Source organism: Cyprinus carpio, chromosome A3, assembly GCF_018340385.1.
Source record: "Cyprinus carpio isolate SPL01 chromosome A3, ASM1834038v1, whole genome shotgun sequence".
Taxonomy (NCBI): Eukaryota; Metazoa; Chordata; class Actinopteri; order Cypriniformes; family Cyprinidae; genus Cyprinus; species Cyprinus carpio.
In genome coordinates, this window is record NC_056574.1 from 17,250,785 (window position 1) to 17,278,557 (window position 27,773).

The following is a 27,773-nucleotide window of genomic DNA, read 5'->3' on the forward strand; positions in this document are numbered from 1 at the left end:
TTATAGGGCCTCTTTGTTCAGAGTCAAACATTAGCTCCCTCGCAGATAAGGAAATGTTTTTTTAGCAACTCTTATATATAGATGTGTGGCTTTTCGAAAAAGATGCATCTAAGCTTCAAGTTAAAATAGTACTTACTGAGCACAGGCCCCAGTTGAGGGTAACATTTCCTTTGCCACTTAACTCTTGCATAACCTCTGTTTATTTGTCTTTGTTTGAACTTGCTCCCAAAAGCCATGTGCAGGAAATGCACAGTGTGAAGACAGTTCAGTTTTTCATATATGGATTCTAGTGAACAATCTGTATTATCATGGTGGTTATCGCTACATTTTAAGGTCAAAAGGCTGATTTTGAATGGTATATTAATATCAATTACATACAAGCACTATATGCTATCCCATAATACCTTTTAATGTGAATATCTGGCAACCAAAGCCTCATTTTTTACTGTAAATTAAACAGCATATTTTTACAGTGCATATTAAGTTGCAATATGCAGTTGTATAAGAACAAGCCCAAAAGTATAACACAACATTTTATTGTATTTAAACAGTTCTTATATACAAAACACACATAATGAAGTTAAAATCTGGAATTTCTCACTTTTTACAATCACTGGGTACTTAAAACTTTAGGGAAGCAAAATCTGAAAGTTGAAAAAGTACAGTAAAACACTGAAAGAGTGTTGAAGTAGACATCCTGGTAATAGTGACACTCTTGAGATCCTAAGAGGGACAAAAAAACAGAGCAGCAAATGTAACTTAATTAAATACTGTTGTTGAATCATATTCAATAGCTTGCAATTGCAACTGGAAAAAGTTTTGATTATTATTCCCCAAATATAATTTATATCAAATTAATTACATGCCATATGCTTATCTTGATTGCAAGTTTTAACAGCCTTCATACTGTGTCTGCATTTCTTTTCCGCAATTTAACTTTCAAACTCTCCCAATGGATTTGTGGTCTTAAAAGAGGAAACAAGGACAAACACAGCCTTGAATTAAAGAATCCAGTTGGCTTCTTTATGTGCACAAGAGAAGCCAGAGATCTTCCAGTAAATTCATGTGTTTTGCTCCCACTGGGAAGAGCTGTCAGGGACAAAGGTTACGGGTGTGTCCAATATCTCAAATCAAATCCCTTCCTGCCAACTTTCAGTAAGCCAACAAGGCACTGCGGTGATTATGAGGAAGGGCAGAATTTAAAAACCTTTAGGGCACAGAGAAACAGTGTCAATGTTGTTTTGCAAGAAATGAGTCACAGTTTCTATTGTAGTCCGCAAACAAGAAAGAATGCAAGAAAAGGGCTTGATGCTCGTTAAAACTTGAAAACTATTTGATAACGTATCTCAAGCTTTCCTTGAACATAAAACAATGACAAAAAAAAAAAATTCTGACAAGTGGACACCTGATGACAAAACCAGATCTCTGGAAAATGGATCGAACTGTGCCACCTTCCACAACAAATACTTCTTAGCACTTGCAGACATCACCAGGAAGTCACTTCACACCCAGTTCATGAAGTAGTTTAAAAGAATATATCACAACATGGCGCAACAAATCGGGGGCTCGTCCGGGATCGCAACTCCAGCTAAAACAAAAAGCACACAGCTGTTCACAGCAGACATTCATCAAGACCCAGAGAATAAAACTCAGTCCCCAAACAACATCAGGTTGACTCCTTGTAAAGTCATTAACTACACAGGTTACATACATTTCAAGAGGATTAACGTCATATTTATACTCATAAAGTACATATGCTGTGCAATAATGACATTTAAAGAATACCATTAATGCATTATTAGTGGTGTTAGGCATAACCAGTGATTTGACCCTACTCTATATTTCAAAGCTTGTAGCTTAATGTGAAGAGACACATAAAAGCAGAAGAGACAGTTAACATGTACAAAAGCTCCTATTCACTCTATGTACAAAAACCCTGCTTAGTTGTTAATGAGAATTTTGCATATCATCTATAAACTTACAAGCATAGATAAAGCAAAATGTGATTTAAATGTTAAGATTAAATAAAAAATAAACCTGTCAAGTGACATGATATTAACTACTTGTTCAAACAGGATGTTCAGTGCAGGTTTGTGATTTATTTTTAGGATGCTGTTTGGGAGATGAGCCAGTGTAATATTGTGCATTAAGTTTATCCTTGAGGAAAGAGGTGAAATACTCAATAACGATTGATTATTAGTCTGCTTCATTTTCTTTGCACTGGCAAACTGTAATACCCTCAAATGTTCTTGGCTTTTCTACAATCCAAGGTGTCTTCAAAGTTCCTGTTTCACAGGAAGACATCAAAATGAATGATGACCAAAAGAGATTCACATCATTTTCATTCGCCATGTCTCAAATATAAAGCACTGGATATTGGAGTACATGATTAGCTAACACACGATGCAAAGTACATTTTGCACCATGATGTTTTTCCTGCACAGTTGTCAAAGTAAAACTGGTTAAAATGAAGTCAAGAATGCATTTCCTCCAGCAATAGGGTGGGAAACGGACTCAAACAATGGCAAAACAGATCAAATTACTGTAAAAGTCACTGCAACATTATGTCTTTAAGGTTCTCCTGAAGAATTGTGTCTTTGACCGCATGAAAGACGAAGCGAATGTTCTCAGTGTCAATGGCAGTGGTGAAGTGGTGGAAAAGTGGCTTGCTGCGGTTGCGGCGTTTGCGGTTGAAGCATTGCACAAGATAGGCCTGCACATCCTCCAGTCGGTGAGGGTCTCCCCGGAAGTCGGAAAAGTGTTTGCAAATGCTGACTTTGCGTACCTTCTCCACCAGAAGGTCCATCTTGTTGAGGAAGAGGATTATGGAGACATTGGAAAAGAGCTTGTTGTTGACAATGGTCTCAAAGATGTTCATGGACTCCACCAGGCGGTTGGTGCGGCGGTCTTCCATCAGCACCTGGTCATACTCGCTGGAGGACACCATGAAGAGGATGGAGGTGATGCCGTCAAAGCACTGAAACCATTTCTGTCTCTGAGAGCGTTGACCACCCACATCTACCATCTTAAATGGGATCTTCTTAATGACAAAATCATGCTCCACAATTCCCTTGGTGGCCTTCCTGGCCAATAGGATGTCCTGTCGGCTCGGTACATAATTCTGTAAGAAAAGGTAAAATTGAGTCAACAGCAAATACACTTTATCATTAGACAGCAAGATTGTTTTTTTAGCACACATCAAAGAGTTTATATCAATTTACTTCTGCTAAATTTATCTGAAATATTTTTTATTAATCTTTTTATTTGCACAGCTCTTTTAGAGTTTTCTATGGTTTGCATTCTACTAGGGTTTTGTTTATTAACCATTTGTACAACCTAAAACATACTTATACATTCTGCTATTTTTTTAATCTATGTGGTCAAAAGTAGAATAAGAGTGGTTCCTAGGCAATCTTTTGTCATAAACATACAACCTCTTAATGGCAATAGCCACAAGGGCAAACAAAATGATCTTCGAAGCAGTTTTCATAGGCCCCACATCCCACCCAAACTAACATGTATTTGTTTTGTCATTGGCCTTGGTTTCCGTGCTCACACAAATCCCTTCCAGGCCTTTTTATCACTCATATGAGACACACTATGTGTTCTTGGCAACCTTGGCCGATATCAGTCTCAAAGAGACCATTTTACTTTAATTTTCAGTGTCTCCAGTCTTCAGTGTCACCACCTCTGCTGGGAAACAGTGTATAAAAAACACTATTCTGACTAACTATCTTTCCAGATCACTATATTTGTTTATTTAATAGATATACCACATACCACCATTAAAACACTGAATGATCATATACCATGCTGAACTGACACAAATAAATAACGCTGTGTTATCATGACTCACCAGTTGTCCAATCCAATCCAAGTTGTCCAGGAAATATTTCACTGATTCACTCTGTAAAAAAAGACCACAAAAAAAGTTTAATACTCTGTGCGCAATAACGGGCATTTCAGCTTATTCACATTTATGATTTAATTTAAATGAAGCAGAACAAACTAAACAATTAAATGATATAATAATTACATAAATTTCTTCAGTTCTGTAATTGATTAAAGGATTAATAAACTACATTGAATAAACTACATTTGAAAATAAATTAACATAGAAAACTGTTATATTGTGTTAATATAAATAATAAATAAATGCCGCTTTAGTGAGCATAAAAGACTTCTTTCAAAAACATTACTAATGACTACTTAAGCAGGATAGAAAAAATCGATAAAAACACATTCTCAGTTCTTATTCTCACATAGTGATTTATTTGCAAAACTCTCTTTTAACATTTTTATTAAAACAAATAGGGCTACACGATCCCAAAAGCTGTGCTAATTCAGGAATGGAAAGTCTAAAAGTAACAGGATGTTCCTATCTTTTTCTGAGAACTATGTGGGACACTCATATCACATAGTGCCCGTCAGCAGAACTCCAGTTAACTCTATAATGTAGCTTTTACACATAATGCTCATAATCTCCTGTTACTTCATAAAGTGCTGTAGGGAGTCAGATGAAAAATCATTCTCAAGTATTGCTCCCTTGGACCAAAATTTGGTTAAGTGCACATTAGCACATTTTACAGTCATGACCACATTGCATTAAGGTCTGTTTACATTACAGAACGTTGGCTGTAATAAATGGATCCTATAATTTCCAAACATTACAAATGAACAGACACATGAACGCCTGCAGGCTCTATGTGTTGAACTCAGTTCAGACTTTCACTCCTAGAACCACAGGAGAATCAGGTCAGAAGTCAAAACCCAATCCATAAATAAAGCTGACTGATGAGACATCTGAAGTTCAGGGTGATCGGAGTCAGTACAGCATGTTCACACTGGTCCAAGAATCAATTATTTCTGCTGCCTTCAGAAGCCACAGTCTACTGATAACTGTATTTATTGCCCAATATCTGCAGACTTTTCCAAGCAAAAAAAAACATGTTTTGTCTTAACAGAATAGACTCCTTAGAATGAAGCAATAGAGAGATGAACTAAACTGCTGTGTTGAGCATTATTTCCTGACAAAGTTGTTTTCACGCAGGCATTTGGATGGCAGACACTGTGGCCTTGGCGTTTCAGTGGACATTGTCTGAAAAAAGCAAATTGTGTCCTCTAGTTTGTGTGTGTCTCACAAAGGCCCCTGGCCTGGCCCATGTTCCCAACAGGAAACAGCTGTGTGTGAAAACAGGGGATTAGTAGAACAGCACTGGTCCTCTATAACAGACTGAAGCCCAACACACCAACCCTACACACAACACACATACACCGCACATCATCATCTGAGTTTAACGTCACGCAGGCAGGAAATCACAAAGATATCTGATAGCAGCGCCTGTGGCTTTTATCAATCTCTCAATAGAATATGCACACACAATAAAAACATGTGTATATTACACACACACACACACACACACACACACACACACACACACACACACACACACACACACACACACACACACACACACATTTCTTTAAATTATTTTCAAAATATTTATTCATAATTACATATAATTCTATAATTTAATAATGATATTTCAAAAATAAAAACATATTTCATATTCTATATATTGCCCATATATATTTAATATGGGTAATATATAATACATATTTTATATGGGCAACATATAAAATGTAAACCTTTTTATTTTTTTGATATATTATTAAATTAAGCAATGTATTTTTAGTTGTATGATCAAAATTGAAAAAAAAAAAAAAATGCATAAAGCCCCAAAAAAAACTTGTTAGCTGAAATAAATACAGTTGAAATAAACTGAAATATACTGTCATGACTCTACAACTAGCTAAACTAACACAGAATTAATTTAATTTTAGATACACAGTATATTACAACATTTTAAACCTTTATGACTTTCATTAATCACAAAAATGCGCCTAGATTTTAGATTGTTATATTTCAGTGACAGTTGACACACATTAACATGGGCTGCCCAAAAATACTACAACTAAAATAAACACTAAATAAAGTGACACTAAGTCAAAAGTTGAAAATAACAAAACTAAATTAAATAAAAGTACAATTTAAACTAAAATAAAAAAGAACTAAACTAACTAAAGAACAGAACTTAAATAAAAACTAAATTCAAAGCTATTATAATCCTAAACCAACTGATCCATTATATTTTTTCAGTCTTTTTAATGTGTATTGTGATGTAAAGATATGCACAAAAACATACACGTACAGTTATATAAATGTATGTAAATATTGGCACAGTAAATTCATCCGTATGCAGTATAGTCAGAAGCTGCAGTAGAACAGAGCTAAAGCACAGGACTCAACCGACCCTTATCTGGGCTCTCTGATTGGTCCCTTCTCTGCACAAAAGTATATGCTGCAGGTCATTGACCAGTAAAGTTTAAGGTCTCCCTCCTCCCTCCATCTGAGCTCAACATGCACATGACGGCCTGCGGAGAGTGTGGGAAAGATCTACGCTGAGGCCTTGTAGGCCACCAACACAACTTTAGCACAATGTAAGAAAGTGTGCCCATGGGTATTTGTGCAGTGAGTAAGGGGAAGCATGATTGAGCACGGCCATGTACAGAGGCCTTAACCCCTTCCCTTCCCAGCAGTGATCTCAATCGCTACAAATCTGCCCCAGTCCCCTTCAAATAAACAGCAGATCTGCAGAAATTAGATCCAATTAAAGGCATCCCTCATGATTCAAATATAGACCCTAATCGCTTAGTAACTAAGCGAAATGCCTTGAAGGAAATCATATTTAGGTTAAAAATATATCTTGAGAAGCACATGACATAAAACTTCGATCTGATAAATCTTGCAGTATTCTCTGTTTCGATCAAACAGCATCAGTGTCATCTTGAGAAAGAGCTCATATGAACAAAGCTGAGTGGAAGGGATGAATGCTTTTCTAAAGTTTCAGCGGGTCCATCAGGGATTCTTTTCACCTCACACTTTGTTATATCTGACAGTAAAACCTTCCTCGGCATTGAGTGGAGATCTTACTGAAGTGATGTTCAACTGCCAGATCCAGCAGCTGTGCTTTGTTGGTGGATAACTTTTCCACGGTGACTGAGAACAGACATATCACTGGATGTTTTCATTTCACTCTCGGTATGAATGTATTGTGCCGATCCAGAAAAGTGCAATACAGCTGTATGTTCCTTTTTTGCAAATGAATTGCAAATGAGATTTAAACATTTAAGATGATTTTACATAAATATCACTTTGAAGCAATACAATAGCTTTGTGTGATAAACCAATGACTTGCGATATCAAATCTTATCATTTTTTTGGAGTCCACATTTATTTTCACTATTTGGAAAAGGGGAGCTGAGACATTATTCAAAATATCTCCTTCATGAAAGAACAAGTAAATAATGGTATTTATATATGATATATATCATATATATATAATGATTATATATATATATATATATATATATATATATATATATATATATATATATATATATATATATATATATATATAAAAAATGGTCTTCTAAAAAATATCAAGTCAATAGCAAAACTTCAAAATGATTTTCTGTTCATTTCAGAGAGAAAAGCAGCCCTCTTCTGCAGCGATGATGTCCACACTTGCCTTCGTAAATATCAGACTATGTAAATAATCCTCACACAAAACAAACAGAGCTTGATTTCCCGGTTCTTGGAGTGGGATTGCCTATTTGGTTTGGATGCGAGAAGAGAACGCATATTAATCCCCCACATGGAGCTCCTTCACCTCCAGAACTTCACAGAACCTCGGGCTGCTCCCACACTGTTGATCTAGCTGTAACCGTACACTTCGCCTTTTATCTTTGCGGATAGACTATTATTATGATTTCTGAATTGGAGGAGACCAGTAGAAGGAAAATGGATGAGTGTCAGGGAACTCTGAAAACAATTTGGAGACTTACATTATGCCAGAGGTATGTTAACAATAACATGAGCTGTGTTCCTAGAAACAAAAAACTAATGCTGTGAGCCTTAATGCTATCTAAAATTATATATGTGTACATAGCCATTTAAAAGTTTGGGGTCAGTCAGAAATTACTATTTTAATTCAGCAAAGATGCATTAAATGTATCAAAAGTGACAGATGTTTAATGTTATGAACGATTTCTATTTCAAACAAATGCAGCTGCCAATTGCTTCAAACTAACAATATGTCTCTGTAATGTGAGAATGTGTAAAAAGTGTGAGACTAAGAGCCGAGCCGCTGTTTTTGCTCCTCCTTTGGCACTCTATGGCTCAGCGGGTATTTTCCTCTTTTCTCTCCTGTGTCACACCTCAATCAGTTCTGCTCATATCTTATCCATTCGCCTAATGGTGGCCCCTCAGGGAGACTGACCCTAGACAGGCCTGGAAACAAACCACTGACGGATGGAATAAAAACAGTGTGGGAGATAAAAAAAAAAATAGTCAAGAAAAACAGTGTAGGTGTATGACGTTTTCAACAACAGCCAAACATCCAAGGACATGGCTGCCTGTAAAGTCAGTTTTTCCTCTTCCAGTACAGTGCTCCCCTTGGGTCTGTTTTCAGTAAGAACAGCCCACTCACCATCTGTTTCACAGGGGCTCAAAACTTAATATCTACTGCTAATCCTCACAGTTTTCTCATGGACATGAAAGTGGTACTGAATTGTGTACTGAGCTTTACTTTACATGCTGATGGAGGAATCTCAGTTTGTTCAATGTGTCTCTGAGCCCATCATTCCAAGAGAATAATTATGATCCTGGAACCTAAATTTAATGCACTTTGTATAAAATTCACACACACACACACACACATATATAAGTTACACCTTCAAAAGTTTGGGGTCTGTACGATTTATTATGTTTGCTCACCAAGGTACAAAATACAGTAATTTTAATAAAAAAAAAAAAAATCTATTTTAATATATTATAAAAAAAAATGTAATTTATTCCTGTGATGATAAAGCTGAATTTCAGCATCATTACTCCAGTCTTCAGTGTCACATGATCCTTCAGAAATCATTCTAATATACTGATTTGATGCTCAAGAAATATAATAATATATTTGATTTATGATTAATATATTTGTGGAAACCACAATATTTTTTCAGTGGTTTCTTTGATGAATAGAAGTTCATAAGAAATTAAATAGAAATGTTTTTTTTAACATTACAAGTGTATTCACTGTCAATTCGATCAATAATGTCCTTGTTGAATAAAAGTATTAATTTCTTTAAAAAAAAAAAAAAAAAAAAAAAAAAAACTTTCTGACCCTTAATTTTTGGTAGTGTATAATGTGGCTCATGTGTTTCTCATGTCATTCCAAACTCATATGACTTTCTTTTTTCTATGAAACACATAATGAGACATTTTAAAGGATCACCCCTTCAATGCCATTCAGACTGCAATAAGGTCCTAAAAGCACTATAAAATATTTAAAAAGTGACCCACATGACTTATACACTATTTTTCACGTTTTCTGAAGTCATGCAAGTGTTGTGTGAGAAACTGATTCAAAATTTAAATTGTTAGTCATTATAAATTAATAACCATTGTGACCAAATCACAATGTAGTAAAAGTAAAAAAGACAAAAAAAAAAATCATATTTTAGACAGGAAAGAACCTGCAGACACATGCACAAACCTTTTTATTTCCATTATAAGAAATAAAATAACTTTGGTAAACCACTTTGGCGTATAATCTCCAGTTTAGGAATGTCAAGGCAATGGAAGTGTTTGTCATGGTCATATCAAGCCTCAGCAATGCCTGTAGAGTACTTTGACTAAGTTGTACTATAATGGCCTAGATAGGGAAGACAGACAGATAGGACACTGGAGGAGTAGGCCAAAATGAGCGTACATTTATCGCTCCTGACAGTCTGTCTGCAGATAGCACATGACAGACGACAGGGCAGTTGGAGAAATATGGCTGAATGCACTAGTGACACCTCTCAGAGTCAAAAGCCATTCTGCCACATCACTTCCATTCTGTCTCCTGAGAAATGAGGGGTTAGCAAGGTGAAGTTAGCAAGGACATGACACCCAGAAAAAGCAGAAGAAAGAGGATGTAGGAATGATAGGAATCTGGAAACATTGAGTTTAGCTGTTTAAGACGTTGGAATACAGGTCAAGGTCTATAAATGATCTTTTGTTAAGGAATAGCACTGGTAAATGGCAGAGAAAAGAGAATCTAAAAGCATATTATACATCATAGAGATAATAGTAACTGTAATACAGTTATTAGAGTTAATGTCACAAATGCAAAAAAAAAAATTAAAGCTAAGAAAATTTATTTCCTTTATGCAATAAATAAATTACTTTTTTCTTTGATTTGAGGGTGAAATGTCACCCACACATTTTAGATATACCCTGTTGTCCTACTGCAAGTAAAACAGCAATCTGCAAGAATCACCACTTTGTTTGTCTCAGAAGAACAGAAGCGAGGTGCATCAAAGACTGCCACCAAAAGTACAGCATGTGTTTATTTAGAAAAGATGGACAAGATTATCTAAATATAGTGAAATATAAATATCTATTTTAATTTGCCCTAAATGGAGGAAGTATTAAAATTGCTTTTAAGCTATTTTTATAGATTAGCTATGTGAAACAATTCAGTGGAAGAACATGAACCATTTTGAAAGCAGCAATAATGTCATGAAGCCATTTAGTAGCAAAGCTATTTATCTAATGTCTACATCTGCCTCATTCCATGCTTTTTCTTGCTTTTTGTAAATAAATAAAAAAAAACTGAAGAATTAATAAAATGTTTTCTGGAAGTGATCTCAGCAAACATCTCGGCCAAAACTAACAAAACATCTGGTCAGTATGCCTTCATCAATCTTGCCACTACCAATTAACTGCAGTAATTAACCGTAACTCTCTCTGAACCATGAATGACATTGTTCTGGGTTTCCTCCATTTATTCACTTCTCATACATTTCAAACCGACTCTGCTATGAATGTCCCAGTCCAGTGTCTATATTCCAGTTGTACGAATAAGACTGGCTATGTTCTGGGGTGAAGCGTGTTACCCGTTGACCAGGAGTCAACTGAGCAGCAATAGGGCATTATTTACCCTGGCCGCAGCCAAAGTAGTGGCGGGACTCAGCGAGAAAAGTTCTCCCACAGCTCAGCACTCTTCTACGCCGCGTATTGCACACACTCTTAGACAGATTTACTTTAATTACAGAGTGTGTAAAAACCAGGCAACTATTGACTAAGCACACTCCGCACCAGCGACCACAAACGCTAAGCAGTAATCGCAACCACATCCGCTGGAGAGAGAAACCAGGCTGATTTAATAAGAAGAGCGGATTGACAAAAGCGCAAAGTCTAGGGAGGAGCTGATACAAATTAAGAAATTCGCCGCAAGCCAAAAATGGAAGATATCCTCAATGAGAAGTATATGCATCATTCATGATCCAAAGGGATTTAAAGGGAAATGAAAATTCTCTCATCATTTACTCAGCCATAATTTTTTTTCCAAACAGAATTTGAAATCATTGATGCCAAGGATATCCAAGTATGCAAGGGACCCCCTTCCCAAATTATAATGGTATAGCTTTTTATGTATAAAACCTATAATGCGTGAGAAAAATTATTAAAATATAAATAATAAAAAGCTGACAGTGAACTTCTTTCCACTCACTATTAAGGCCTGTTCACACCATAATGATAAAACCCAATTTGGTCAGATTTTAATTAGAAAAAAACTAATGCATCTGTTCAGACTAACATGAACATTCTCATGCCGCCAATGTGATGGATTTTTCAATGGACAGGCATTCAAATTTCTTTTCACCGCACTGCGAAGAAAGCTGGCTAGCCAAAAGATTCATGCCCACATAGTCACTATTATATGCACTCACTGACATTAGTTCGCTGAGCGACTGAGCGAATTTTCAACCAATTTTTATGTTTTATTCTCAAATAGTAAATATAGTAGCAAAGTAGTTTTATAGAGAATATTTCCCTCATTGGAAGGTACAACAAAGCATATAAAAGTACTTTTTCCTCAAAATAATTACATAATGTAATAATGTTCATAATAATAAAATGGGTCAATGTGTTTAAATGTATGGTGTTAATCTTTTTTAACTGATTTCTAAAGTTAACTCATTCATTTTGACAGTACTAGATGCATTTTTTTCTCCGAACCCCTTGTGGCTAACCAAAAAATCCCTGTCTCCTACAGGAACATACAAGGATAAGTTTAGCATGATTTTGAAGCTGCACTTTTCCAACTCATTCTCATTTGCATATATTAATATAAGCCATGAAAAGACTCTTGTCTGTAAAATATTGCATGCAAAAAATAGCAGCTCAGACATTCTGAAAAACATCTCCTTTAGGGAAACGTCGCACGGTTTTGGAAGGACACATGTGTGAGTAAACCGTTTCTCTGCAGAAAACATGGAGAAGACGTACTAGCTTTTGACAGAAGTAGACATGCTGGTTGTGTTTGTGTTGTGCTGATGTCTAGGCTGGCTGTGTTATTGGGGAGGTGGACCGGTCTCTGGAGATCTGCGCTGCAGCTGCTCAGGAATGTGCGCTGTTCTGCTTATCTCCAGCTCTTCTGAGGAAGGCTTATGTTCTCCTATAAGCAATCGCTTCTATTCCGCTCAGTAAACAAATACGCCCTTCCTCTGTATGGATTCACTTTATATATTTTGGATTGGCCCTCTGAGACCATTAAACAATTCAAATGGACCCCACATTTACAGAATGAAAACAGAAAAATGGAGTGAGGTAGGCCTGGTGAGACCTCCAGGAGGCATCGTAAACTATTAAAGATCATCCTTAAAAGTGATGTTTCTGGGTAACTATGCACAGCACGGTGGCTCGTTCTGCTGCCAGGGATCTCGTTAAAACATCTTGTACAGAAAAAGAGGGGTAACAGGGAGATTACCAGCACCCATCTTATTTTCAGCCATGAGGAATTTAAGACACATCCCAGCAACATCAATCTCCCTGAGGAATGTTGAATGCCGCCCAGCTTTCGGGCAGCGGCGGGGGTATCTTTCTTGGGTCACGAACTGAAATGTTCTTATGTGGGGCGGGTATGTGAAACCTGAAAAATGTCTTCATTTCTGCTATTTTTGTACATGAGATAAGAAGCTCACTAATGGAATGTCTCAGCACATATAATGATGTTCTATGTGGTTTTATGTGCTGAAGCTCACAGGACAAGGCCCACTGTCATTTGCGATGGTTCTCTGTGTAAATGACACCCCCCGCCTTCTCTTTTACAGTCTTACAAAGGGGCATCATTACTCTTTCTGCAGATTCTTTCATTGGCAAAAGCCCAGCAAGCTTCCCTGTTATGGTTGAGACGGCTTTCCATGGATGAAATATAACTGGGGCTTCACATTTAACCAACATAGATCTTGTCCTCTGACAAAAGCTCTCACATAGGTGCTACAAAACACAGAGGCAGAAAAACTGGAATGTCTCCATTCATCAGGTCCTGACTATCATGGGGCAAAATTAAAATGATCAATTAAAGGGTACCTATGATGTGATTTCAAATTTTCCTTTCTCTTTGGAGTGTTACAAGCTCTTGGTGAATAACGAAGATCTGTGAAGTTGCAAAGACTAAAGTTTCAAATCCAAAGAGATATTCTTTATAAAAGTTGAGACTCATCCACGCCCCCCTGAAACGGCTTTGGCCTTCCAAAAGAGGACGATATCCGCTCCATCATGCCTGGAGCTGATCTTTACTGGTTGCTGAGGAAATATATCAACTTTGCACTGTGGATCGCAGAATCGGCTTCCACCGTGGACGAAGTGGCGTCCAGCCCGGGGTCGTCACATGTGGTTGCTGCAAGACTAAAGTATGCTCCTTCGTAGAATCACTCTAGGCCTCCGGCCTCTGCTCACTCAAGGCCGTTGTGTGTTTCTTTTGCCTTCCAAAAGAAAACATGACTAGAAATCATGTTTATATCACGTTTATAATGGGTTTTATGTTTTTGTCTTGTCGCTTCAGCCAGACAAGGCTTCACAATATGTTAAGAGGTGTAACATTTCCGTCTCTAGCTTGAGGCATTCAGCCAATCACAACGCACTAGATAGCTGGCCAATCACAGCACACCTCGCTTTTCAGAACGATGAGCCTTGTAAACATCGATGCGTTTCAGAAGGCAGGGCATAGAGGAGAAACAATAATGTAGAGTATGTGGAAAATAATGTTTTTTTTTTAACCTTAAACCACATAAACACATTTCATTACACCAAATACACAAAATAATGTTCTTTTTAGCAGCAGCATATGACCCCTTTAAACATCTACTCCATGTCCTTATGGTAACAACAAAAACAACAGACTATAAGATGATGATCCCAAGTCATAATGTTCACTTGTGCAAAGTATTTTTGAAAAAGTAGTCAGATTTAATCATTTACATGCTGATTATTTGGGTGCATGTAAACAGCTATTGTGAGATATAAAGTAAGATTTGCAAAATGCAAATCACAATTATGAAATTTAAAACCATATTGTGTCAGTTGTAAGCATACAAATAGAGGCACTATTATAAGAATATAGTCGTAAACAAGAGACAATTACCTTTTTATTTTTTATGGAAATTATTATATTTTTTAAAGTTATATTTTGCATTAGCAAAATGAAGCCTGTTTAAGAGCTTTTATTTTATTTATTTAGTATTTGCTTTTAATGTTATTTTTATCACAGTTAAGGATAATCATGAGTAACTGAGTATTCATACCTCATAGAAGCATTTGTTAAACTGCCTTTCATTTATGCATATCATATTTTTAAAAAAAGAATTAACAATCGTTGTGCATAGTCTGTTTTAGTGTAAAAAATATGTCACAGTGCAAAAAGTTTTAATGGCTCCATTTTCTTTATGCAAAATATAATGTCCTATTTTTCTGTTAATTTAGAGGTGAAATATGATCCAAAATACAAAACACAGTCTTTGTGACAAATCATCCTGTTATGGATGCACAGCTTCTGCCAATACTAGTAACACTGTAATTACTAAATTTTCATTTCCAGTTTCAAGTCAAATCATTTAATTTAATTTGGAAGGAATTAAGCTTTCTGATAAATCATAAAAATATTCAAAAGGTTTTACAATGATTATTCAACAGAGTGTCTCACTTTACTTGATATACAAGCAACCCAAAAAAAAAGGAAGTTAATATTATGGTGAGTTTGTCAGGAAGGAATTTTGATGGCTCTGACTCAACTGTGGTGAAGCTGCATTGCACAGACAGATCTCTTCTCTGGTCTGAGCTGTGGCTGAGATCTAGTGTGGTTTCTTGGGGGGCAGCAGCGTCAGCCCTCACCAAAGCAGCAATACAGACTTCCTGTCCATGAACTCTCCGCAGCCTTTAAGCATAGCAACGTTTGAGTCCAATCACAATATGACTAGAGCCGCATTCCCGCTAACTGCGAGTATTGTGATTTTGGCAGCCTCACTGACAATGGATCCAGTCCATTTTTTTGTTTTTGTCTTTTTGCATTAATGTGCTAGTCTGACACACATTAAAGCCAGTTTTCCTTTAAATTTTCCCCATAAATAATGGTGGAGGGAAATTACATCTCAGCACAAATCACATCACTCAACCATTAAAATCAAATCACAGAAATTTATCAAAATCCATTCAGCCAACTCAATACTATGCCATAACATTTATCACATTCAATGGTCATGCAGATTTCTGACATTAATTTAGGGTTGCATACTGATCATAAGTCCTATGCTTGTTTCTCATGGTCAATGCCAATGCTTTTCCCTAAAGAGGTCCTCTAATAGAATACAACTGAGTACAGAAGGCCCTCCCTTGCACCGCCACAATCCTCCCAAGAGCTGGAAGAATGGAGCAGACACTGGTAGAATCCGGGCCAAGATCCTCACAAAGACATGCATTAACTCTGCAAGTAAATAAAAAGCCTGATGATGTTGATCATGTTGAGATGATCCCAAGAGTATCCTGAGTTTCAATGGAAGTAGAACATCACAGCATCTATACAAAGAGTTCTTTGAGTAATGTCACAAATTTTGGGTCATAATGTTTTTTTGGTTTTAAATGTTCAACGTCCAGAAACCTCATGGTGTATTTCAGATTCTGAAATGATTCAATGCGATATCGAATATTTATAGCCAACCTTGTATTGTGTACTGTTTGTGGGATCTAGAGAGATTTTCTGGTCTCATTAGCATGTACAGTACAACTTGCAGTCCTTTACTCAAGCACTCTGCATATGTTTCAAAGTAGAACTGGAAGAAAAGAGACTTTCTGTGAAAAAAAGCAGCATTTCCATAGGTGCACTTTTGTTTAGGGTCTTGTTTAAGTCTTGTACGACAGGGTTAATTCTGGGCCTCTGTCAGTAACAGGAGTTACTCAGTCGGACAGGCTGAGCCTTGTTATGTCCTCCCACTCACTGGCTTCTGAATGGACTCACAGACAAACAGGCCTTCACAGAGGAGAGAGAAGAAAAGAGACTGAGGGAAGCTGCGGCACCAACCCTTTAGCCCAGACGGCCAGTTTAACGTAATGACCCATATAGGGTCAAAAGACTCATGTCACAGACCGAAAGAAAAAACAGCCGGGTCAAACTCCACAGACATCACACTTGTCCATTAAGGCAAAAATATGCAAATAATGGCTTTAATATGGCATAAGTATACTTAAAAGGCTTATTCGCCTAGATGTTGGATGTTACAAGATTTTTATTTCTTCTTAATAAATGTTCTGATTTGACTGTATTTATTATTATTATCCATCATTTGATGCACTAGGTTTTAAATTCTCAGTCATTCTCTAGTTTTATCTCTAGTTAAAGTGCTGTGTTTTGGGTTTTGTTTTTTTCTTTTAATCTTCTTTTGCAACGGGAAAAAACAACAGACTTGCAGTCTTGAGATCTGTTCATTTGATGGAATATTTCACTGAATTATTTAACCGTACTACTCTGGAATCTCTAATTTTCTCTTTAAATATTCACTCACATCTCTTTCCTGGTCTATCTTTGCCAGGGTGCTTTAAAACATTCTTTTCTTCCTTCAGTTAATATTGAAATAATTTCAGCATTTTGTGTAAATCTTATATACTATCATTAATTTGTATTATAGGCTATATCAGCATTAAATATATATAGACATCTGGCCACTCTGCTCTAAAAGTATCACTTTTGAACCTGGTCATTAAAAATGCACATTATTTTAAAGTTTTAACATTTTTCTAAAGTCACAATTAAAGTTTGACAAAATCATTGTTAAAATCAAAATTGAATACACAATAAAATGTCTGAACTGAATAATATCTTAGATTTCGTAAACTCGCTTCATCCAAATGTCTTATGATACTGTGATGTTTTTTTTTTTTGGACTTATCATATAAGAGCCAAAGACAGATATCAGATTACAGCCCTATGTTCTTAGCCTTTGAAATTAGTATGACCACAGCAAAAGGTCAAGAGCTACTTCATCAAAATAATCAGTGAGATGCTCTCAATTTCTGTGGAAAATTACATTTAATTAAGTTTTTTTTTATTCTCTCTATAGACAAAAGAACATGAGCACTAAGAAGGCAAACCATCTCATGCATGAAGGGAAATTTATGCCATTTCCTCACAGGTTTCCTCGCTGTCTATCCTGTCCTCCATTCTGCTCCATTGACCTAGATATTCAGGACTCTCAACAAAGCTTAAAAATTCATAAAGATCCAGAGGTACTGTGACAGAGATGTGTATGTGAATCGCATCGCTCCAGTGCGCAGTCAGAGTGATTTGAGTTTGAGAGACTCCTGTGCACAGCTTCTGAACTCATTAAAGTCCTGTGGCTAAGATGAGATCCACATAAAGAAGTCAAGCTTCCTCTGCTTTTCTGCACTCAGCAGGTTTAATTAAGGTCTCCCAGTGTCTAGCTTTAATAACTAAGCCAGTCTATCTGACACTGAAATATTACCATATTTCCCGTACCCTCTTGGCTATCAAATGGTAAAGATCATGGGTTTCTCAGGGAACACACATACTTGTAAAACATATACCTTAGAGGAAGATTGTTATCTGAGCGTGCTGAAGCAGGAGACTATCTATGAATGGTCACCACTGTGCCCTTGAGCAGTGTACTTACCCCAGGTAAATAATAGATTATTTGTTTTATGAGAACACACGTTGCCAACTTCCCAAAGAACCATGTGGCTCTTCCCGTAAAGAGTATCCAGATGGCACAGGTTGTCAGGAGATGTATTGTGATTACACTCACCAGCTGAAACTCACTCCGTCGGCCGTAGGCTTCCTGGATGCCACTATCATTCCAGAGTGCCTGCAGGGCTGGGACGTACAGCTGAAAGGTGCAGGGTTCGACAGGCATGCCTGCTTTGTTTTCGAAGGACATAACAAACATGCCATGCTTCTCGTTCTCAGAGTTCTGCCAAGGAACGCCAAGTTTGTCTCGGGCATCCACCAGTACCCGCATCCCCTTTGAGAAAAAGAAAGACAAAGGGAAGGAGAGAGAGAGAGAGAGATTAATGCTATGTTTCTCTGGGGTATATAATTGCAGCAGGGTGTGTCTTTTGGAGCTGAGCTTCTATAACAGGGCGATGAAACAATCTGGAGACAAAATAATGATAGTTGCAATGTCTTCATGTAACACCCACAGCACACTTTAAACCTGCTAAAATTCTGTCTCTGTAATTCTCCCACGGTCAGTTTCAAACCACTTACCAACTGTTTATGTTAAAAGGGACAAGTAATTGAAGTCTTAAAAACAACCTCAAATCAGAATTGACCAGAATTATGTTGTTATGTTGGTCTGAATACCTTTTTTACGTTTCATTGAGTGTTAAGGCTGGTGTATAAAACAAGATAAATGTTCGGTGCAACAAATTATTGAGATAAACGTATTAATTTGAACTAATGGCTGTTAATGCATCTGTCCAAGTGCCACTTACTGTCAGACAATGAATCTGCATTTTCATTCAGCCGTTTCTTAGAAATAGGTCTGAATGGACAAAACAAATGTAAAAATCTGACCAAATCTTTCGCACTGGTGTGAACAGGCCTTTAAACAAAAATGTCAGAGAGAAGGTGGAACATTTTGTGAAACTAATACTCTTTTGGTGCAAAAAACCTTGACTAGCATTATAATTGTACCTCAAGAATATGGTCCCTTTAAATATATACTACTGTCAGCTGGCACAACTTGAAGACGAATCTGAAGTGTGCTTGTACTGCATTTAGAAGAAGCTTAGACTGCTGCCACTCAGTCACGACATGTATATTCAAAAGATCCCAGAACTGAAACACTCAACTCTGAAGCCAAAAATCAAAACATCTCCAGAAAGCTCTGTTGAGAACAGCAATCGCACTGAAACTAAACTTCCGTGATAAGCCTCTTCGCTTCCAAGCATAACAAGGAATACACAAAACCCTGAACTGAGCCTTTGGCAGTTACCAGGAGGGTTGGGCTCTGTGGAAGAGCAGGAATATCATGAGACACTTTGTAAATGTAACATAAGGCCATTGACTTTTCTTGATAATAACTGCAGTACTATCAACCGAGGCAAAGTCCTTCTTTGCAACACATTTCTCCCTCCTTTTGTTGCACTGGAATAACATCCTGGATTTCAGGGTCCCAGAAGGGGGCCCTGGTCCTCTTCCTCTGTTCTGCAGAGCTACGTATGAATCATCAACACCAGCACTCAAAAGTGACCTGAGCAAATGCTACAGTAATTAGAGCGCCCAGTGAGCCTTTGTCTCCGAAAAAGATAAAGGGTCCCTCAGGCACAGGTGCTTCGTGGGATTTGACCCAGTGGAACGAGTCCATTTAATGGCATTTCTGCATGTCAGGTCAATGGGTTAAGCATAAGGGCAATGAAAACTCCTAGTCTGTCCGCATGTATGAGGAATCTGTACATCAACACAAGACGGTTGCATAGCAAAACCATTAAAACAGCGGGGCAGTGGCAGGAAATGAATGTGGTACAGTCCTGTTAGTCTGGCTGTCTCCATGAGAGATTCCCCGACCCCCTAAACCCCAAGATTCCCAAAGCCATCAAACAGTTTTCAAATGTAAACAGTTGTTCGTGCTTAAGGCCTCCCTACTGTTTCTTCTTAATCCTCTTAATAGTGTGCCTTAGTTCAGGGTTGTCAGGGTACTTTCCAGGAGCAAAACTCAGTCACACTTCTGCCTTTATTGTCTCCAAGAGGCAGCCCCCCAGACCCACCCATCCATCTTTGACCTTTCACCCACTTCTGGCCAGCACTATCAGGAAAGCGTAGACGTATCCTCCTGTCCTCCTTGGCTGGATCCATTGACACAGTCAGGGTGAAAGAAAAGAGAGAGCGGCTAGGCAGCTTTATCACATCAGAGAGGTCAGTTGCAGGGCTTCCAATCTCTTCCTGAGTCATGGCAAAGTCCCAAAAATAGCTCTGAAAGCCACCAAAACCTCACCTCGCCGTGAGCAAGGCTCCTATCATTTCTGAAATGCCTCCTGAAAAACAAGCCCTAAGTGTTTGTTTTAAATGGCATCTTCCAAAGAGACTTGTTTTGTAAGTCTTGAGCAAAAAAGCCACAGACATTTTCCATGTGATTTTTAAGTCTACAATCAGTTCTTGATATTCCCTTTGTTGTTTGTTGAAAAAAAGGGGGATTTCCTGAATGTAGAGCACACATGATATTCAGGGATCTTGGTTTCTGCAGAGAGACACAGCTGACAGCGAATCCTCTCTGTTGGCCCTCATCTGACATGCATTAAACGGGCCCTGCGTGTCAAACACAGTAATTACTCCAGTGGTGGTAATGGCAGTGCTGTGATTTCGCAGCGTAAGCAGATGTGGGGAGCGGACCAGGCAGCTGCTCACGGGTTCCCCACTGCTGAGCAACCACAGCTAAATCAGCAACAACTCCTTAGCCATAAACAAGCCACCTGTGAAGGAGCCTCCCAAGACTCCGGTCACAGCGAAACTCTCAGATTTATCACACAGGAAGATGGGCTTGATATAGGTTTTCTCCCTGTGTCACCCTTTAGCAACTTCCTGTATCCTCCCCCGCAAACATGGTTTGAGCAGGATGTATGAATTTAAACCTTACGGTCTGGTAATTTTTTTTGGTAACATGCTCATCCGTACACACTCTTCTTGGGATGATGGAGCAAAAACACATTCTGGGCAGTTACTGAAAACCACAACTATTTTCTCAAGGATGTAGTAAACAGAGGAAATGCTCCACTGCCAATGGTGTCCCGTTGCACAAGAGATCAAGAGCTTTGCAATAGGGAAACTGACTCCTGAAGAGTCAGAGTGACGAGTGAGGGGTACGAGGGGCTAAACAGAGGTGAGATCTTATCCTGTCCCAACATGCAGTGTCAGCATAAGGTCAGTCTTTAGATCACTCTACTATCAAAGATAGCTTTCTAAAAGGCCACTAAAGAGTTAACAGAAACTAGATAGCTAGCTACTGATCTAGGAAGTAATAAATTCCCAGACATAAATTACTCAGCCTGCTCAATGTTGGTTAAACAAAAACAAGGCAGGAAAGACTGACTGTGGTGTATCAAATCATTTATTTGGACATTAAAGACTGTACCCACAACACATTTAGCTTTATTAATGCATTCTATTACTATATCAAATGGAGTTGGGTGGGACTTGATTTTATCCATCTGGTTTTGATTGGATCATCAAACCATCAAACAAGTGATATAGGATTTCATTCAATTTAGATTTTATCTAACAAGGTTGTCTTTAAAAATAAACATTGATTGTAAAAACATTTTACACCCTTTCCAAACCACCTCCACAGGCTGAGGGCAAATAGTGCCATAATATCCAAAAGGCATTACTGGAAGGATCTGGAAGAAGTTGAGAGAACTATCTCCTGGACCTTTGCCACTGTAAAGTGGCTGAAATAAAGATAATGTTATCTTTAAAATAACCAATAATTTGATCAGCACATAGGCTGAGATTCGCTCACACGACTGTTAACCTCTGAGATGCTTTGTTCTAGATTTTTCCACCCCTGAGAAAAAGTCTGGACTGGTTGGTGAAACAAACATCACCAACACTGTCATCATCCTAAAGCCTTCAGAGGGATGGGCTGAACAGCAGGGTGATGACAGGCAGTCAGAGGGGAGATGATGGCACGACTGAATCGCCATTGTTTGCAGCATTCGCTGTCTGTGCACTGAGGAGAAGCATTTCCTCTGACTCTGTGGACTGTGCGATACTGCAAGACCATAGAGAGCACCATTGTGGAGCTATTCCAATATGACCCTGACTTCATCACTGACAAAAAAGTTCTCAAGCCACTTCACACATCTTTAGACTGAGAAATTAAGTATTATCACATGCTTTCCTTTTATTGGCCACTGTTGTACTGTCCTACAAAAAAAAAAAAAAAAATCCCCACTAATGTGCAACTGTTTTAGACCTTGACTAAATTACATGAACTGCAAACCATTTTACAAAAGATTTCAAAACAATGTGGAACTCTTATACTTCCTAAAAAATTTTAGTTCAATAAAAGCGCTGTAAAAACTGAAACTGACCTTATCCTGACCTGACTTTTGTTGTTGTAGCCTAATGTAAGTTGATTTAGCCATGTTAAATAATATTTTGACTCAAATAAAAACAGTCCATTAACTGTACCACATAAAAAACTTTGTAATATTTATAAGTAGGGGAGAGTGACGTAAGATGAGCCATTTTTACTCTTGTGGTCCTCAAAATAAGGGAAAATTAGGCAGAAGTACAATGAAAGTATCTAAAGTAATTTCAGGATGTTTCCTATAATTTTAAATGATCACAACGTATCTTTCACAAAGGATTTTAAAAAATATGGTTTATTACATAAAAAAGTGTTCCTGTGGCTCAGCTTGCCCCAGGTTTAGGGGTAAGTTGATCCGAATCAGTGGGTAAGACGCACCATCTGGGTGTAAACTGACCGTCAAAATGAATCAGACTCAAACCCATGTGAAATTTCAAAGATAATTTACCCCTTTTAAAAACTGATTTAATAATGAATTGTACTTTTACAAATAGCCATATTTATTTTCTTTAAGTTAACTTAAAAAACATAAAACCAACCAAATTAAGTTTACATTTCAAAACCTTTAATTGTTTGCATTTCTGAAACAATATATTGAACACCACAGTTGTAACCTTCTTAAAAACAGACTAAACAAAGAATTTGTTGAGTAAAATTAAATAACAATGTGATTAGAAAGAATGAATAAATGTTACTGAAACTAATAAACATTTTAGTCAAAAGATTCTTGGCACTTCAGCTTTTCTGCAATACCAAACAGACCATTAGGGACTACAGGTGGAAAGATAAATGATTATAACATGGTTTATTAAAAGCATCTTCTGGTTCTTATCAGAGAAGAATTTGCTGTACTTGTACACTGTCCTTATCAAATAAACTACAAGTAATATCATATTAAATTACCAGTTTATACTTCAGGAATTTAGCTTAACTTCAGAGTCTTATGTTGGGGTAAGTTAAAAAGCTAGCTTAATTTACCCCAGAACAATTGGCTCACTTTGCCCTATAGCTGCCATTTTGGAATAAACTAGCTAGCTTACCAGTTAAGGCTAATATTTATACAAATGATTTGCATGGTTTTATATGTTGCTAAATCACCTCTATGCATCATAAATATTTTGAGACCTAGATGAATTTGCTTTGATGTAGCAGCCCTTACATCTGACATGTTAAAGTTTTACTTTGACAAGCCAAAAGAGCTTTTTTTATATTATAATAAATATATTATCACATGACAGTTAAAGCGTACATTTGCCAAGATACAGGGAGTGGGTCAACTTACCCACTGGCTCATCTTACCCCACTCTTAATAATCATTAACAACACATACAGTATGAATGATGTTTAGACTTTTAAAACCTTGACAGGCAATTAGAATCCAACCTAAACTTAAAAGAGTTATATATGTTTAGTTTTTAGTAATATAATATAGTTTTTCAGTGTAAACAGGCCTTTATTTATGTTATTTTTTACTTCCTAATCCCCCTAAAAAAGTTTCTCAAATATAACTAAAGGTTTTTCATAACCTTTTTATAACCTTTAGAGATGTTTAACAACTACCATTAATGAAAGGAAGTGTGGTGAATGGTGACAAGAAGCCATGGTAAACTATCCAGAAACAAAACTTTAGGCACATTCTTCACGGCCATTTGCACTTTTTTCACTTGACTGGAAAGGCAGTGAGTGGACCATGTAATCAGCGCCAACACATACATTTAGGGCATTTTGTGTGGTTAGTCATAAAACTGATTCAAGTTCTCATATACTCGCAGATGCTCCAAAACACAGGCCTCAGCATTTGCCTCTGGAGCTAACGAAAGAGATCAGAACTACATTATAATGTTTTCCTAGTCACTTTGTGGTAAAGGGGTCTTATTGAAAATAAACTGAGATCGCATCATCAACAGAAAAAAGAAAGCTCAGTTCTGCTGCTTTGCTCCCCGGGTGGTTTAGAAGAGGATCTGATCGCAATCAGTCCCAATCGAAACAAAGTGAATCTTTTGGCTGTGCCTCAGTCGTGACTCGTGTCCCTGTACAACATGGGCTCCTGGAGTCCTGAAAACTACAAGAGCTTAAACATTTCTCTGGCTGTGGGAAGCATGCATGTGATGTCTGGCAGTTTGGCTAAATGAAAACGACAAAAGACACAAAAGACGCACTCAAAATTTCCAACGAAAACAGGTTCGTCTTAAATGTTTGGTGGACCAGAACCATGGAGATGGAACATGTGGACCTCTGCTCTGACATCCTGAGAAACATAACCTTTTCCATATAAAGCAAAACTCTTCCACTGAGCCAAACCTCTGATCTGGCAGCATTGCTTTTGACCAAACTGTGGGTAAAATAACAAGACCAAGGATTGAAATATTTATCATTTCAGTTTCCCACTGAATAAACGAACATCATAGTTTGCCAGAATACAGACATATTTATGTTCAATAGACAAAAAAATAATTTATTATATGTGGAACAATGACAAACATTTTTGTTTAAAACACATATACCAGGTTCCTAGAACTGTAATCCAATTGTATTCAAGGTAGTTTTTTTTTTTAATTGAATGACTCTAAAATGTCAAAAAAAAAAAAAAACATAAAACAAATTTTCTTTACACCTTGAATACATTTCTGCCTGTTGTGTGAATTTAGATGCATTTTAATAAAGTAATAAATAAGACAAAAATGATTATGCATTAAGTCATTGATCCATATAATTACATCTCATCCAAAATAAAATCAGAGTACCACATAAAGATGACAGTGACAAGACAATGCACAACACACTGCTTTTTTAACAAAGCTCTTTTATAAATAAACAACACAGAAAAGCTCTGACTCAGTCATCTAGTGCTTTTTAAGCACATAGACGCATTGAACAACATGAAAAGAATGTTAGATCTTCTCTATCTCTATTGTAACATAGATCCAGGCTGTAATTAGAGTCTTCTGCCATCAGCAGCTATTCTCAGAGGCTTCACTATGATCACATAAGACGCCATCAGCAAACTTCCCAAACCAAATGTAAAACCAAGTAAGAGATAAAGAGAGGAAGACACAAATGCAGAGCGTACACAGAAAAATCAGGACATATTGAGACATCCAAAGACACGTGAGCTCAGAAAGCACATGAGCTGATCACAATGATAAGTCAGACACAATCTCTCTGTTCATAAGCGAGAGCGAGGGATGAACCTAGACCAAACAAAGTGACTCCATGCACTGCTAATTGTAAGGACAGCTAAGCTTAGTCTTGTGGTAATTACAAGAACATCTGCCAGCCTGCAAATGTTAAGGTGCTGATTTGTGATTCCTGGTTTATGAAAAGGTTGCTTTTACCCGAAAGGCAAAACATTGTTCCTCATGTTCCTCAGTAACTCCAACAGCCCCAGGCCCACTATCTCATCTCGCACACACATTCTGGGATGCATTTTCACTCCTTTCTCGTTAACTCAGAGCTGTGAGTCAAGCCACTGTTATTAAACAGATATCTTAAATAGACGTGCTTCAGGGAAATGACCCAGGAATAATCTCTTGGGATTCTGCTTTGCAGTAGAGCAACCATCACATGACTAACAGCAAAAAGAATTAGGCTAGTCAGATACATAAGAGGAAATCTGAACATTTTCCCATGGATTGGGTATTCAGAACCTGATCTGGACATCTAGATTTACACTCATCTAATATGCAAAGAAAAAACTGATAGTAACTCATGTGAGTCTGTCAGTATGACAAGATGGTTCATGTACATGTGATGGGAGCTCATGTGAGCTTTTTTCTGATGGCTGAAGCACAAACTTTGGGGAAGTATTAATTATGCCGAATGCAAAATTGCATTTATTTGTGTTTCCCATTTCTGTGGAGAATGTTTGTTTTACTTATTGTGACAAAAGTGCAGGTCTCAGCAGGAACAAGCCAGTTTGGGCAAGGAAACCTGGCCTTGGTGACCTTAAGAATAACTAAACAACCTGACACAACATCATTTTAATATGTTTTGATAGCAATACAACAGAATTATTTTATTAGGATTATTAATTTTCTATTTTTCTATATATCTATCCTAACAGTCACCCATCTATGTTTCCAATTTAATTTGTTAAGATGAAATATATAAACTAAATACAAATTTATATAGGTAACATATCATAGGCTATCTATCTATCTATCTATCTATCTATCTATCTATCTATCTATCTATCTATCTATCTAACTTTAATAAATAATATTTTCCCTATCTAGTCAAGTTAATTCATAAGTTGAATTCACAAAACTGTTGACAAACAAAACAGACAACTATGACAACTAAACCCCACGCAAACTGTCACGCTTGAGACCGTTACCTTGATGACATTCTCAAAGATCGTATCCCTGAAGTCGAGCAGCGCTTTCTGGTCAAACTCTTTTCCGTGGATGATCCTCATCTGTTTGAGGAATGTGGATTTGCCGCTCTCTCCGGCGCCCAGCAGCAGGATCTTCACCAGACGCCGCACCGAGCGCCTCTCGCGCGCGATCATGGCATTGATCTCGCGATTGCGCCGCTTCGCCTCGCGCTCCTGGTTCACATCGCGCTCGCGGTCTCCTCGTCCTTTCCCGTTGCTCCTGTCATCGTGAGCGGCCTCAGCGGGCAGCAGACACCGGCTCAGGGTGCGCACCACGCCAGCCATCCTTTCCAACTCGAACGCGGTTAGTTACCACCTGATGTATTCATTAAAGTGCCAAATAACTTTACTTTATGTTTTAAACCAAACCTACATGGAGGAGACTCAGCTGGCGCCGGCAAACATCTGCTGTGAATATTCACCGGTTAAAACAAACACTAAAAGCAAAAGGCTGAAACACAAAAAGCATTTTCCTCCATTATAAAAGACATTTGTAAAGGCGTGCACACTGAAGAGGTCCTTCCCCAGCAAAGCGACCACTGTTGTCCGTTTAAACTATGAAGAAAGGCAGCTGCCTACTAAACAAATCCGTTGTAATAAAAAAAAAACACATCAAGCGCTGGATGTGCTCAGGAGGTGTTATTAAGCGGGAAACCGTATTCCTTTAGCGACATTACAAGTTCCAAAAGTTCATTCTGGAGGAGCGAGAGCGACTTTCTGATGTTTCCTGGCAGCTCTGGGAAGTTTCTTTGCTGGACTGACTGACGCCCCTCCTGCTGTTGAGATGGGCGTCATGTACTGACATGAGGGGGATTCCAGCCAGTGTCAGAAATGGCACTGTTATACAGTGGCCCCTAGCTGTCTAGCACGCACTACTGTCTGTGTGGCATTATTAGATCTTTACAAGAAACCTGGC

The 27,773-nt window shown here is 37.7% G+C and overlaps 1 protein-coding gene across 1 annotated transcript; it reads right to left on the minus strand.

Moving 5' to 3' along the window:
* Nucleotides 1–520: 520 nt before the first annotated feature.
* Nucleotides 521–27,631, minus strand: LOC109113757 (guanine nucleotide-binding protein subunit alpha-12-like). Its single transcript, XM_042721123.1, has 4 exons — nt 26,819–27,631; nt 18,199–18,414; nt 3,857–3,907; nt 521–3,121 (listed from the first exon to the last, which is right to left on the minus strand). The coding sequence occupies exons 1-4, from the start codon at nt 27,140–27,142 to the stop codon at nt 2,552–2,554; spliced, it is 1,161 nt and encodes a 386-aa protein (XP_042577057.1). The 5' UTR covers nt 27,143–27,631; the 3' UTR covers nt 521–2,551.
* Between the last annotated feature and the right edge of the window lie 142 nt (nt 27,632–27,773).